This window comes from Anas platyrhynchos, chromosome 14, assembly GCF_047663525.1.
Source record: "Anas platyrhynchos isolate ZD024472 breed Pekin duck chromosome 14, IASCAAS_PekinDuck_T2T, whole genome shotgun sequence".
Classification (NCBI taxonomy): Eukaryota; Metazoa; Chordata; class Aves; order Anseriformes; family Anatidae; genus Anas; species Anas platyrhynchos.
Window position 1 is genome coordinate 8,595,546 of NC_092600.1, and position 16,033 is coordinate 8,611,578.

Sequence of the window (16,033 nt, forward strand, 5' to 3'; positions counted from 1 at the left end):
ACTCTTCTCTTCCCATTTAGTTCAGAGTACTTAAGAGTTAGAACAAATAGCATCACTTTGGCCTTCACAGGAGGAAATTATGTGGTTGCAAATGTTTCCACCTTTATAAAAAGAATAAAAAAAGAAGCAACTGTCCCCAAAGAGCTGCTCTACAGCATAGAAGCAAGCACTGAAGTCTAGCTGTAGCAGTGTGCACTAGCCTACACCACATAAAAGTCAGAGGAAGTAAGCCATTTTTAGCTAGCACACATCCTAAAGAGGATGCTTTAATTTATATAAAGCAATTTTAATAAAATGTTAATGAAACCACATTTTACCTTCTATATTTGTAGACAAAGAAGTTGATTTGTTTTCTAATGCTTTTCCTCTGGTATCTCTCTACCCAGTAACAGTGTGTCAACCTGCTACAGCACCCTACCTGCACATTTATCACAAGCTCTTCGTGTTGAAGCCTACTGCAGGCCATTCAGCAGCCTTTTCCCCCTGCTGGAACAGTAACCACAGTGCCATTTGATAAACAAAACTACTTTGTCATTTTCCAATGCTGAATTAATCTGTTTACATTCAACAGTTCTAACCAGAAATTTATCTCTGCTATTTGCATTGCTTTGCACAATTATAGTTAAATTTCATCCAGTTGAACTTGCGGCAGAGAGGTTATCAGGACGGAATATTTTTCCTTCCACTAAAGCAGATAAGGGCTCTTTCATGAAAAGATATGAAAGGGAAAAGCCGTAACAGAGAACAAATTGCATCCGAGAGGCTTTTATTACATTCTCAGTACTGCTAACTGGAACATGAATCACACCTTAACATATATCACCTCACCCAGCCAACTCTTAATTGCCTTTTCAAACTTTGAGTCAAATGGATGAAAGAAAGAGTGCCTTTAAACAGAAAAGATATTCTTAGTAATGTCCAGATTGATCCTTAGTTCCGGGAAAAGATTCACTATATCAAGACTAGTAGATGTTATTGATTTTGATGGCTCTCTAATCAAATCATTCCTTAAGCATCTACCTGAGATAGATGCACCTGATCTCCTAAGCAGTTAAAAGCACTTCTATGATAGGATATCTTTTAAGAAATTCAGTGACTGATTGATATTGCAAAGCTGCTGCAGCATTTGCTGTGTTTGCTTACCGCAAATGTGAAGAGGACTTTTTTTTTTTAAATAAATTAGCATGCTAAAAAATATCCACAGTAAATTGTCATCCAAATTACATGCTAGCAGTTAATTTCCCCAAAAATATCTTCAAAGAAGCTTTATTTCCCAAAGTGGAGGAAGAATACTTGGTTTCCCTTACAAATCCAATGTATATGTATGTTCTGATACACTATTTTAATTAAGGTGATTCTCTTAACTGTTGCAATTAAATCTACAGAAAAACTCATGCAAGTTGACTTAGCCAAGCCTCACACTGATGTAGCTTTAAGAAAAAAAACACAACAACCAAGGAATAAACACAAATCAACTTTATTTAAAGAGTACTATAGCACAAGTTTTGTCACTGAAAATAGTCTTAATATCTTTTAGAACAAGCAACTTGCTTGATTATTTAGAAGTCCCTGATCCCAGCAACTACCAGCTGGAAAAGTGGAAGTATAGACACAATGCTGTAAAAGCAAAAAGTACTGCTGAGTGATTGTATGATGAGCACAGAATCAGAATCCACTGGTTTAGTACTAAAATAACCTCCAGGTGAGAAATACTTTGAAGTAATCTACTAATAAAAAGCATTACAGAGATAAGTAATATCTCAACACACTTAAGGGAGGACAAGGCTATCAAATTGCTATAAGAAAGGGCTGTGTCACAACTGGAATTTGCCTTCTGATAACCTGCTACACAACTGTTAGTTTTGTATTAGAAACCGATTTGATGAACCAATTCCTAAAATGTACAAGTCACAGAAAAGGCAAAGCAAGAGAAGGCCAGATATAGCTACATGCCTCCATGGTCCTGCATCCCTTTCACCAGCAACAAACAAGTGCTGTCTTCCACAAACCTATAAAAACCCCATAAAACAGTAACACCAGCTGTTTGCACTGGAAGTAGATACACTGCTATCCCTAGCAAAGTAGAATGGAGCCAAAACAAAGAAAGCCACGTGATTTTAATGACAGTAAATAACTTCCAAACAGCAGACATTTAGTAGATTAAAACCAAAAAGTCACATGCCAGCACTTCTGCAGTCTGGATTAAAAACCTGGACTTGCCACTTCAAAAAACCACACTCCTCTAACAACTTAACTAAAGGGCGTTTCCTTGAGCTGACTGCAGTACATCGTTATCCTCCAAGCCATCTAAAGGGAAGAAACGCTGCAGAATGGCATAATTACATGCTAGCCATTTTCTCTCAAAGCTAGGCAGTACTCATGCAGGTCCTCATTGGCTATCAACCTCATCAGTCCGGATCCAATCCCTAATTAACCCCATGTGCACTCACTAGATGAATCACATACCCACCTGGAGAGCAGGTCCCAGAACAGCAATCCTTTCATCTCCTAAAACCAGACTTCTAGCATTTCAGCACTAGACTTGCAGGCCAAGGTTGAAACCTCAGCCCCCTGAACTGTGTTTGTAGTTTTGTCCATTTATCTGCAACACAAGCCGTAGTTATTTGCTCTAATCAACTCAGAGCGTATATGCAGTTCATAGAGTTGTAAACTGAAGAGCCACGTCCACGCAGCAGTGAAAGCCAACTTTCTGGTGCTGTGGTCACAGTACAGAATAGGCAACCTTTTCCCGAGTCTTTTTTTTAATGCCAACGACATAAGTTACAATACTTTTGTCTGCACAGCATTTCCAAGCAGCTTTTCTACTAGTCAAATGTTTCCAATGTCACTGTGCTATTCTTTCAGGGCATCGATATTGTTTCCAGACATCAACTTTGACTCTGTTTACATATCAAAGCTAAATAACAAAGCTCCAGACCCTAGGCAGGATTTATTTACAGCTTACATAAACAGAGCCCCATATTAACTACAGTTCCGCTGATTATATTTGTTATTACGCTATTTGTTGAAATCAATATATTGCCATGCTATTAATAATTTCTTAAAATTCTCGTAGCGAGCAGAATGGAATTTACTACAGCAGCGTTTTCTCTTGAATGCACGTACACTTACCCACATAATGCATATTAAGGGCCAAGTACTTGTACTGGAAGAGAGGGTTGTTGTGCAGGCTACTTCTTTGGATCTGCTGGAAGAATGAGCTGACGTCCCATCTGTACAAGACATCTAACAGCATGATGCTCGGGACCCTCAGGGCCACATTTAATATTGCCTCCAACTTCTCCTTCGCAGCCATTCTCTTCCCTTTCCGTGAATTGGCAGCAGACTGTAAATAGCACAAGACAGAAGAGTAATCAGATCAATCTCCCTGTACAAACAGCTATTACTGATCATCTGAATGGGGCTTCCTGTGCGGCCACAAATTCCTGAATGAATCAACCGAGTTAAAATTCACATCCAGACAGGACAGCTTCTAATGTTGCTATATGAAGATCAATTTGCTAGCAATTTTCCACGGGGATACTGTAAAAGGGGGGCTGTGGGAGTAGGTTAATGACACAATAAAAATGGTCATAGGGTGTGCACCGAACAAACCTTTATTTTTACTTGCTCTAATTCAGCATCCAAGTCCCCAGCCAAAGGACCACAGCATACAAGATACTACATTGTGGTAAGCTATTGCATAAGCTTTAAAAAACAAACACCACCAAGATTCACGATCTCCAGTGAGCTATGCTATTTCTGTACACTATTTCTATAACTCTCAATGCAAACTGAAATAATTTCCAATACACAAACTTACAAAGAAAAGTTATTTGTGACATTCATTAACCTCTACGATTTTATACTTCATGGAATTGAGGGCTGGTGATTTCAAAGATTAAGATTAGTGACGCAAATATTCTGCTCATTTTAATGTAATTCCCTACAAGGAATCATACAAACAGAAGACTATATCCTCTCTCAGGAGTACCAGAAGGTAATTTAATTGCAGAGCTTGAGAGCAGAGTAGATGGATGATGCAAGACAACACAGGGCTTAAAAAAAAAAAAAAACTTTTTTTTCCTCCTTCAAAATTGTAAGGGAAAAAAAAAGGTCCACAAGTCCACAACAGCATCTCAAAAGCTGTCTAGTCATCAACAGGACCATTTTAAAGAGCAAAAGGATCCGTTTCCACATCCTGTCAGAGCACTGCCTTCAGCTGAGACCCTAAACGAAAAGTGCTGTTTAAGCACTCAGCCTCCCTCCCACCCGAGACCCGAGGCCGAGCATTCACCCCAGGCTGTATTTGAAAGCCACCAGCTATACACAGCCCATCGGAGCAGTGCAGCTGAAGGCCAAGGTGGGGATGATCCCAGCCCACAAGCAGCCATTCAAACAGATGAAAACGATCACCCCCAGCACCACCAGTCTGCAGCCCAGTTCAGGTTTAGCCTTTTCTTATTAGAGGGATGCTTCGAAAGAACTGCATCCCAGCCACTGAAACAGAAAAATCTACGCTTGGAACTGCACTTCCCAAGTAAGTTTTACAGGATTTCATTCAAATGGTCGTTGTGAAAATTTTTAAAAAGGTAACATGGAAGCACAGCATGAAAGGAAGTCATGCTCAAACACAGAAACCAAGAAACATTTCCTGCTTGTACGGGGACACACACACAGAATTGTCTGAAATTGTATTTGTGCTGCCACAGACAAGATGCTACCAGAAAGGTGCACACCTAAAGCCACTCTGACACTTGTCAAGGCGTGATGACAAAACTAACTCAGCTCAAGAAGCCAGGACAGATCGATAGCGAGATTTGTCTCGGTAAACCACAGGCTACAGGGCTGCTGCTTGCCTTCGTCTAACCCACAGCCATGTTATGCAAACACAGGCGCCTTTTCCAAAAGCCCTACAGACCCCAAAGGCAGCACAGCCCTCCCTGGCACACACCACTCCACTGGGCATTTTGCAGTGCTTCCCAAGGGGAATTCAAAGGCCAGCCACAACACTGGAAGATATTTAAAATGAACAACCAAAATCATAACCCTAGTAGCTTAAAGAACACTGGTGCTCAACATTTAGTGTGAACAAAGACGGAGTTTTAATGTATGGTGCTGAACAAGTGCAAGCTGGGACGAACACAAAGCATTTCAGCTGCATACCAAAATTCAAGCCTATGCTTAGAACAGCTCAGAGGCACGCTTTTTAAAGACAATTCATATATAGACATTTTGAGTGTCCTGTACTTTTTTTCCCCAAAAAAACTCCTTGGTTTTGCCAAGCATGCAAAATTAATTACAGTGAATTAATTGAACCAAGCTGCCTCCTGCTTTTCGCTAGGTCCCTGTTCCAAGTAGATCAGGGCTTAGGGGTGGGCAGGAGCTGCCGTACAGGTTTTCACGCTGTCATGAAATTCCCCACATAAAGTGCCAACAAGCACCTGATTTCAAGTTATTCTCCTGTAACCATCAAACCTCCTCTAGCCAACAGCAACAACCAGACACGAGACAAGAAGGAAGTTTCCACTTTCCCCAAGTACTCTGAATGCAGATTTCCGTGGACTTCTCTCTACACTCAAAATTAACTGAGGTTCTGCACATCCAAATTAAACAATCTTCTACATTCATACGTGCACACTTGAGAATATAAGAAAACTGGGAAGTACAGCATTTGTCACCTACAACAAACTCCAATTGCAAACTTGTTAAAACAAAAGCAAAACAAACTCAGAAAATCACATTCTCTTGCAATTGATGGGTATTAATGGAAATTAATTCATGTATTACAAGAAGCAGCCACTGAAACACTGCAGCATATTCTGTCACTGCCTAACAAAGCACCCAATGCTAATAAGAAACTCTTTAAAATTAACTTCAGTGGCAATGTGGATGTGTTAAATAAAGCCTCAGTTGTAATTGCTGCCAAGTTCTAACAGAACGTAATGCAGGCAAGCAACAAAGTCCGCTGCACTAAGCTCATTATATTGTAAAGAGCTCTCACAATACATTATTTTGATTGGTGTAAAAACAAAAACATTAAGCCTCTAAAACCTTTAGATAAATGATGATGACAAGAGTTGCTGGATGCTTGGACATTAGAGGAACACAGGCCATGCTTTAACATGACCAAAAAATGGACTTCAGAGCAGGACTGGAAAGCTGCGAGTTTGTGCCCCAGAATTTTTTCCTGATGATTTCAAATGTCTTCCTGTTCCAAATCAGGACAAGAAAAAGCACAGTCTTGGGAAGAAATTCTGACTTCACCTCTTCCCTGAGTGCAAGCACAGCTGCGCTATTTGACCACAAACAGCTTTAAGAAGTCTCCCATCATAACTGATTAATGCTCATGGAAACATTCTTATTTTCTAACAACAAGGCACTGCTCAAAAATCCCTTCCTCAGCTGGCACAAACATTTTGTCAAAAACATATTCCTAGCTAGCTTCAAAAACAACAGTAGAATTCACAAAACCTGATTTTATTTTTTTTTTTTTAAATCTATTACAAATTGGTCCCTGCTGATTCCATTAGCAAAACAGATTAGCAGCAAGCTTAAAAAACCCTCAAAGACAACATACATTTATTTTCCCTATAATAGGAATTTCTTTCTGAGGCTCTGCCTTCGCATAAAAATTTGCCACTTTGTCTGAGGCTGTGATTTATGCCCCAAACCAATGTAACTGATTTATGCACCGATTCAATGTAAAACTATCACATCACAGGAAGCAAATACTAATGAAGTATGAGGGGACACAAAACCTGCATCCATTTATCCAAGCAGGCGCTTAAGTCACGTGAACAAGAGTTTCTAATATTTAGAAAAGCATTACACAAAAGCTACTTAATGTTTACTAAAACATATTGGAATACTTGCAAACCTAAGAGTTGTTCTAATACTACTGCCACCAAAAATCATCACAGAAAGATTCAGTAGCTCCAGCTGGGATCAGAACTTCACAACTAGACTGGATCCTGCAATGTCTAGTCTAACATCTGCGAACAAACAAGGCGCTCATTCTCCTGCAAGATTAAGACCTAAAACATTTGGAAAGACTGACACCATCACCCCCCTACAAAAAAAAAAAAATATATATATATATATTTTTTTTTCAACTTCCATTTTTCACATCTATGAAACTCTACTGGTTTTGCACACATCCACTAACAAGCAGACTTTGATCTGTAATCTAGTTTTGACTTTGAATACTTAAACAGAAGATATTCCCAAATCAGGAATAGTTTGATTTTTCCGAAGGTTAAACACGGCCAGACAGATCTTGAAGAGGGGAAAAAAATCTCAACTTGCAACTATAGAAAGATTCAATGTCACAGTTCAAAAAATTAAAATACTAAAATTAGTCCCAGAAGTGCTATATTCATGCATTTCTCAGAATCCTTCTTCCCAAGTGCCTGTCCTGCTCTTGAGAAAAAAAAAAAAAAAAAAAGGAACTTGAAGTACAGAAGAATCCCATCCTCCAGAGACTTAAATCATCAGTCTGGGAGAGAGAAAACAGAGAAGGGAAGGAACAGGACAAAAAGGTTTATCAGATATACACTTAGAAAAGAATTTCCCTGTGTGAGCCTGTAAGGAAAAAAAAACTAGAGCTCCGGAGAGTTATGTGAGTCACCGATCCATCAGAACAGCTCTTTCCCATGCAGTCAGCAGCAAGGAAAGCAGAAAGATGCCTCGCTCCTGTACAATTTAAATGAGGCCAAGTTCTGTTTTGGCTAACAAGGACAGCACTCAAAATTTCTGCTGAGAAGGCCAGACACAATGAGCATACCAAGCGCACTAATAAAGTGGTGAAACATTGCAGTCGTGTACAGTAAAGCTGTCATTACGATCCGGTCAGCATCTCCAATAATACTGCGTTTTCGTAGCTCACTACTTTAGTAATTTCAAGTAATAACCCTTGAGTATTTAGCGTTCGATTCAAAGCTTTGGAGAGTGTCAGGTGGCAAACAGAGTACTCAATCTTGCTATGTGAGAAGTTATGAAGAATAAACAAAATTCCCCTCCCCATCTGGTTTGACAATATGGATTGCTGTAGAGCTGGAGCGGCGGTGGGACTGGAGAACTGTTATTTCCATCTAGAAAACAAATGAATTGCTAAATTCCTGCTCAGGCAAGATCCAATCAGCTATCAACTGAGAAATACCTGAATTAATCATTTCAACTAATGCACAATATACTTCAGGCAACTTTTACTGCAAAATACGTAGGCACCACCTCATAGCTGTTCGTAGGGACATAAGAGAGCATGCATTCATATTAAAGACATGCTAAAAACAGCAAAACAAACTAGAGACAGTTAACTCTATAGCAGAAAAATCTACATTTCCAACTTTCAATATTAGCTAGCTTTATGAGGAAGAAGAAAATCAATTCAGGAAATGAGAATGCGTATCACAGCACTGTGAAGTTAAAGTTGCTTTAAAGATTTATTTCTGGAGTACTTTCATACACTGCGAGCAGTTCCAGCACACTCAATTATATTGCAAGTGGATTATTTATAGGCAGCCTGTAAAACATCCTGCCCCTTTTAGTTTTCATAACGAGCAGGTAAGACCAGGGAACTGAACTCAGGGACTAACGCGCAATAACGAAGGTTAACAAATCCAGCAGGTATGCACAAAAATCTTTCTGTGGTTTCCTACAGGATCAGCTCTCTGCCTGCACGTTATCAGTTCAAACCTGGTCATGCTAAGAGGGGCTGCCTATTTTTTAGACCACAGCTGTCCAGTTAAGCACCTGAGCGACAGCAATCTAATTCATTAAATATATAAATAAATATATTTAAGTAAACTCTTCAGGAGAAAAAAAAAATAGGTTGAATCAACAGAAACCAAACTGCTCTCGGGTCCTTTTCAACTCTCCAGTTTCTTGTCGTTCCAAGGTTCAGTTTATTAGCTAGTTATTCAGCTTTTCTTTTTTTTTTTTTTTTTTCCTCCCTATCACGGCCATATTTGCAAGTCTACACCTACAAGCCTGCCTAACCACATTTGTATCAGCATATTCTGAGAAAATCTGGGCAGCAATCCCAAAGCGCCTCTGCAGAGGACAGAATACCCGGGGGACCTGCACACGGAGCAGTAATGACAACCCAAGATGATGCAGGCTCTGACAACCTCCCTCAAAGAGCTGGATCACAGAAGACCAGCCACGCAAGTAAAGCTCAGGTACCCCCACAAAAAACCTGCAACCCGAACGTGTTACCAGGATGCAGTTACATGACAGGATGAAATATATCCCATCCTCCACAATTGCTCATTTAGTTTTTAGCCATTTCAGATACAGACGCAGCCTACGTTTAGCGCCTGCAATGCCAACAACTAGCTACCCAACTGGTTAGAAGTTAAAATAGAAAATAAGACTTTCAAGATTTTCCTCTGTAAATACTGTAAAAGTTTCCATTGTTGCACCTTATCTGAGTCCTTTAAATAAAGAGCATCAGTTTCCAGGCCTGTCAAATAGGCTGCTTAGCTTCCTGCACTAAGAGACTTGTGCAACAGGAAGATCAAACAAACGGCAAAAACACTTAGAAAAGTCCCTTTTAAAGCATGTTTAAACTCAAGACAGGCAGGCAACTGAACAAAAAAAATCCAGAAAAACTCCATGAGGTGAACCATCTACTTCTGAATGCTCCTTTCAAGCACGCAATTAATTACAAAGCAATAAGGCTTCTCTAAAATGAAAGGAAATGCTTTAAAAGTAAGTGCAGAGAGAAACCAACGCACAGATGTCTGAATCATATCGAAGGTGCTAGACGTGAATATGCACTTAAAAGGCAAAACTACCATGACCCATCCACTTTATAATCACATCAAACATTCCCAGGTGTGTCTGGAAATAAAAATGGATTCAAAAAGCGAGTAACCAGTAACCACCGAACAATAAAAGAGGCTTCCAGCAAACTGGAATAGAAGCCCTCTGCATGTATTCATGAAGAGGAAGAAAACGACTCTGCAAGTAGCAAATAGAGCAGGTTTTGAAAAGCGCAATGTGAAACACTAAGCAGGCTTATAGAGTTTTCCAAGGCACACCCATTCATTCAGGTCTTGCTGGCATGATGTGCCTCTGCATCTGCACCACGGATTCCAGCAGCTGAAGCCGAGCAGACACTAAGCTCCTTCCATCACCTCCAAAGGAAGGAATTCCCCAGGATTTCTTCAGACGCACACAGCTCGGTTCATCAGAATTAGGTTGCTCTAACGTCAGCAGTTCCTCCTAAGGCTGACATAAACAAGGTGAGTCCTGCGCTCTGGGCAAGCAGCAGCTCGATGTTGCTAAGGTTTTTGATGATCCTCCTATATAGCAGTGGTCACAGAGATGCCTGTTATTTAACGAGTTTAGAAATTAATAAAATTAAACCCTTTAAAGACGTAAGAACTTGGAAAAGAAATGCAGCCGACTGCCATAGTTATTAGAGGTAGCTGGAAACAAAAAGATAGCCCTGCACAGCCAGCTGATCACTCGAGATAACTGGCACAAACGAGTCCCAAGTCCACCAAACAACTTACCAGAAACTCCTGCGTTAAAACCCACAGAAGGAACAAACACAGCAACACCTACAGACTCCCAAGAAATATATACATCTATAAATTGACTGTGATCACAAGCACCCAGCACTTAGGAGCCAAACCACTGGAGAACTCCCCCTTCTGCCGCCCAACATGAGGCAGGCGATGCCGGGCTCCCCCCCAGCACCCACCAGGTCCCCAACCCCCTCGGTGCCACCCCGGGGCGCTGCGGGGGGGGGGGGGGGGTCGCTCCTTACCTCAGGCCGCCCCCACCGAGCTGGGGGTCGGACAGACGGCCAGAGGGCCGGACAGACCGACCGAGGGGGCGCCACGAAGCCGGCGCCTCGCTCAGCCGCCGGGCCCGAGCCCAGCGCCACAAGCGGGCCCAGCGCGGCCCCCCCCCCCGCACCCGCAGCCCCCCACCCACCCACACGGCTCGGGCCGCTCCCCGCCCGCCAGGCGCCGCCCTCGCCCCCCACTCGGGGCCGCGCACGGAGGCAGCCGGGTGCCCCCCCCACGGGAGCGCGCACAGGCGGAGGGGTGGGCAATCACCTGAAGCGGTGCTGGTGGTGGTCGTGGCCGCCGCCTCTTATTCCTCTTCTCCCCCCTCCTCCTCCTCTTCCTTTTTCTCCTTCTTCTCCTCCTGTCGGTCCCGAGGCGGGGGCTCGGCGCCTCAGAGCGGCGGCTCGGTGCCCGGTGGTGGCGGCAGAGCGGCTCCCTGAGGCACCATGGCCGCGCCGCGCCGCCTCAGGGCGCCGCCAGCGCACGGCCCCGCAGCAGGGCGGCCATGGCCCCGCTGCCTGCGCGCGCCCGACGCCCCGCGCCGCGCATGCGCGCGCCCCGCCTCCGCTGAGGGGAAGGGGGGGGAGCGCGGAATGGCGGCGGTCGCCCCCGCGCTGTGAGGGGGCACCGATGGGGGATGCAGAGGGAAGGGGTCAGGGCCGTGCCCTGGCCTGCTCTGCCCGCCGGGTCCCTCTCGTCCTCGGCAAGGCTCGGGGTCGGATTCCGGTGGGATGCCGAGGCTGCAGCTCCGGCTCGGAGCTCCCCGGTGTCCAGGCTGCTGCCAGCCCCAAAAATGAGTCAGAAAAAGTCACTCTGTAAAATAAGGGTAGCGTCTGGCTGGAGGTTTACAAGGGCAGATCTGCGGTTTTGATAATAGTCGGTGTTGGCCTTGTGTAACACAGCGCTCTATCAATTTAAAATATTAAAGCTGACTCAGACTGCTCCAGCGGTGTGGAATCTGTGGTCACCTTTGGTGTGATCAACCTGAAAATATCAGCTTTTTGTGCTTCTGTTGGCATTGCTCAGCAGAAGACCTGCACTAAGGGCAGCCCCTCACAGCACAGACCCCATGCCAGAGCTCTTCACAGCCTGACCTCACGACCCCCAAAACATCCCACCTTGGCTCAGCGCACACAGGTTGCACGGCCAAGCCCTAGCAGGAGCTTTTAAGTGGTAAGGAAAAGGTGAAACCCGAGAAGTAATGGTTTTGCCTTTAATACTTGAAAAAAAAAATTCAAAGCCACATTGTCTGGGACATGAGAAACTGCTGCAGTGAGGAATGAGGGAATAACGCTGAACTGGAAAATCCTGTAGCTCGCAGGGGTTGGGCTAGCCAACCTAGTAATTGCTTTTTTCCTGCCATCTCTAATGAGAACAGTAGCATTCACAGATATACATATTAAAAACGCTTAGCCTCAGCATAATGTTTTGAACTATGAGCAACAGATACTAAAATAAAGGCTTTGGATGTCTGTCTACGCTGCTTTGCAAAATGACCCTTCCCTCAGCACCCAGGGGGTTTCCAAACACCAGAAGAAAACAACAGTTTGAACTCGCCCATGTTAGTTTCTGTCAACACTGTGGGTCAACACTGTGGTAGGGCTCGGCCCGACTGCATACACCAATGGTTGCATTTGGTGTTAACACCGGACCCTTCTCCCACATTTCTGTCAGCTCAATAATCATCAGAAAGGAGACCAACCAGCACAACTGACAGCTCTCCCAAACTGAAGCACCACCTCAGCTTACTGATACAATTTTTTACAAGCTTCAGATTTTAATGCTGTTTTTAAAATAAGCTTTATGAAACATATTTAAAGCTTTTAGTTTAAAGCAATCAGAGAATATGGGAAAGCACTGGCTTCACCAGGCTCCATCCATCCCATTGTTCTGCCTGGCTCAGCCTACTCGCTTCTTTGTCACTGTTATTCACTAATACTTGTCAGTACTACTACACCACTTCTTATCACAAGGAGTATGAACCAGCAGCTGTCATATAAGGCATAAGAATCTCAGCTCCATTTCTATGGAGTGCTTGTATTCTCATGCCGTACATGGGAAAAAAAAAAAAAAAAAAACATGAGTCACTTCTGTTCTTTGTGGGCTTGGTTCAATGCTGACTGAAGTCAGGGGCAATGGTGTAAAACATGGAATCTGTAAATCCTACTGCCTGTTTTCAGTGCTGCTTCTGAAAAAAAAAATCAAGTAGCAGAGAGAATAACAAATTCACAGTTGTATACGGCAATAGGTTTTACTAGGAGAAGGAGTGAAAGTTTCTATTATTATTTTCGAAGCATTTATATCACGGAAGTATTGTAGCAAATCACTGAAGTTCTTACTTCAGTTTGCAAGCAGACAATAGGAACTGAATGCCATTTTTGTTCATTTCATCATCTCTCATCATTTCATTCTGAAAATGTGTTACTTCACAAAAGCACAGGTTTTCTAATGGGCAAACCAGGTATGTGGCTTTACCACTGTCCTGTCAGGCACGTCTTAGAAAAAGTACCTCCACTTTGTTTCCTTTCTCTGCACTTTTAAAAGCCTTTTCTGCTTCTGACACTGAGTGGCTAAGAGTTCCGAATTCAATGATTGTTTCTCTCTCATTATTAGCAGAGGCATTTGAACTCCAAACTTTCAGTGATCAGTAGCTGAGGACTGAAGGGAGATACTTTGGTGACATCTCATTAAAACTTCCAAAAGACCTTCTCAGAGTTCAGACAATGAGGAAATTTGATTTGTCCATGTGGATGGACAACTGCCAGCACCTCAAACTGCTTACAGAGAAAATCTCTCATAAGAATTCTCAAGAGCAGCCAAATACGCTGACATGGCAGGACACTGCATGCCTAAGGTGGACAATAACATGGGCAGTTTTATTTGAAGCTTCTTTTACAAGCAAGCGTTTCAAGAAATATTCACAAATATATATGTTCAAACAAAAGAACGTCTTAATAAGCAGTAGGTCAGACAAAAGTTAAATGCAAAAATTAAAATTATTTGTGAAACCTGATTTGGTGCCATGTATACACCTTAATACACCAATGGCAGACAGCCCCCAAAGTTTGTGTTCTCTTGTTGAAATCTTAGCCCGTTCACTAAATGAACAAATCAACCATATAATTCATGCAGAAACACATACCCAGACTTAAGAAATGGGAACATTACTGGGTCCACAATAGACACATAGCCAATGTATTTCTTTGTGATTTACCTAATCTTATCCCATAGCTCCATCACTGAACTCCTGCTCTTCACTATCTGCGATCCTATTTCCTAAGTCTCTTCCCTTCATATTCTCTCTTATTTTTCCTATCATTCTCACAGCTTTTCAGAGCTCTTTCGAGCAATTCAGCTAGTTCCAGTTTCTCAACTTCATATTTATTTTCACTCTCTTCAGGAAACCACTTCTGCAGTATCTCTGATAATTACGTATCTCATATAATTACATATATTTTTACCACTTCCTTAACTCTGAAGAGTGCTGACTCCCAACAAATAAACAGCTGCTGCAATTTACAACTTACCTAAGGGAAAGCCATACCAATCTCTGTATTGAGGAGCTAGAGAGCTGGGTGGTGATGTAAGGAAAGTGATGAATCACATTTTGTTCAGTGAACAAAAGAATCACAGTTCTCTCCCAAGATCCCTTGCCAGTGGGGCATAATCTAGAATACAAAGAATTGAAGTAAATAAAATAAAAATAATTGGGCTGAACAGTGGCAGAAGAATAACAGTCACATTCAGAAAATGGAGCATCGTATGGTACACTAGTACAAACCTCTAGTATTTATAGCATCTCGCAGTGCCAACATTAATTAAATAATATGGAAAAACCTCCTGTGAGGAAGCTATGTAAATGTTATTCTAACCTCAACTTTACTGATAAAGCAGCCGAGACAGAGACTCACTGTATTAGTGATAACTTGAAAATGTGTTTCATTTCAAACTGGAGACGTTGTCGTGTCTCCAGCTGAGCTGCCAGCTACTAAAGCACATCACATTATTGAACACTGGAAATTCAGCTCTCAGTGTTTTGCCCGGAGTCACACAGTGACTCAGAATCAGAGCTTGCATTCAAATACTGTGCGTCCTAGGGCACAGTGATGGCAGTGTCCAGAAAACCACGCTTTCTGTTACATATAAGTGGTCAGGAACAGCACAGAAGGCTCATGCACAAAAATATATTGGGCTGGAACCACTTGGACTGTATAGACTTTAAGAGCTTGACCTTCTCAGAAATCATTGCTTTCACCACTGCTTAGTACAAATTACACAACAGAGAAAAGAGACAGGGAAAAAGTAATAAATCAGAAGACGCTATAGGAAACAGTAAAAAATGCTGAAAGGGGAAGCCAAACAGCCTAAAACAGATGAAGAGAAAAACAAACAGGTACCAAGCTGTGTTAAGGTTTCCTCTGTTCCAAGGGGAGAATATGGGTTCCCTTCTAGATTTTTTCGTAATGTGACTTTTCCTTCCTCCTTTCTCTGCTGGAATATACCACAGTGTAAACCCAGAGTACCACCGCAAAACAAGCTTCTCAGTACAAAGAAAAGATTCTGCTGTTTGAGCTCCGAATTGTAATTACATGGTCTTAGTCAAATTACTTTAACACTTTGCACTTATTAACGTTAGGATTGAGCACCACCATGCGTTTTCACAGCTGAGTTAAAGGACATATTTATCTGTGTCACATGAATGCTGTCAGAATCAAAGTATTTCTCTGCAGCAACTAGCACAAAGAAGTCCTAGTCATGGCTCAGGCATCAGGTTACTAAAATATCAGCATCACACCAGAAATAAAATACCATACGTGCTTTTTTTTTTTCTTTTTTTTTTTTAAATATTACTCAAACTGTAGAAAAACAAAACACACAAAAAAACGCTACTGCCTCCTTTCCACAAGACAGTTTTCTCAAAGCCAACCAGAAAATTATTCAAGGATATTAAAAAGATTAGAAATGGAGAGGTGATCACACTATGTATCATTTTCGGAGCCTGAATTTTTAAAATAGGCCTGGAGGGTGCATAGTTTTATGACAGGGCGTGACTTTAATTACTCCTTGCAGCTTTGGAAGCTTTCCAGCGCTACTGTACTGTGCTGCCTCAGTGCGGAGGACAACCGTGTGTCATAAAAGGAAGAAGAAAACCCTTCGTGACTGGGATACATACATACTAATTGGTTTTACATGCATTGTGCAGTCAGATGCTAAACCTGACATGAGCA

The 16,033-nt window shown here is 42.3% G+C and overlaps 1 protein-coding gene across 2 annotated transcripts in view; it reads right to left on the bottom strand.

The window, feature by feature from the left end:
* RNF145 (ring finger protein 145) overlaps positions 1–11,387 on the bottom strand; it is a 44,526-nt gene extending 33,139 nt beyond the window's left edge. The window contains exons 1-2 of one of the 2 annotated variants that reach the window (XM_027468225.3): positions 11,076–11,387; positions 3,133–3,346 (exon numbers count right to left, since the gene is read on the bottom strand). In XM_027468225.3, coding sequence (XP_027324026.2) covers positions 3,133–3,316 — 184 coding nt within the window. In that variant the 5' untranslated portion in view covers positions 3,317–3,346; positions 11,076–11,387. Of the gene's footprint in view, positions 1–3,132; positions 3,347–10,780; positions 10,922–11,075 lie in introns of those variants that run through there. The other variant, XM_027468226.3, reaches the window with a different exon arrangement.
* Positions 11,388–16,033: the final 4,646 nt, after the last annotated feature.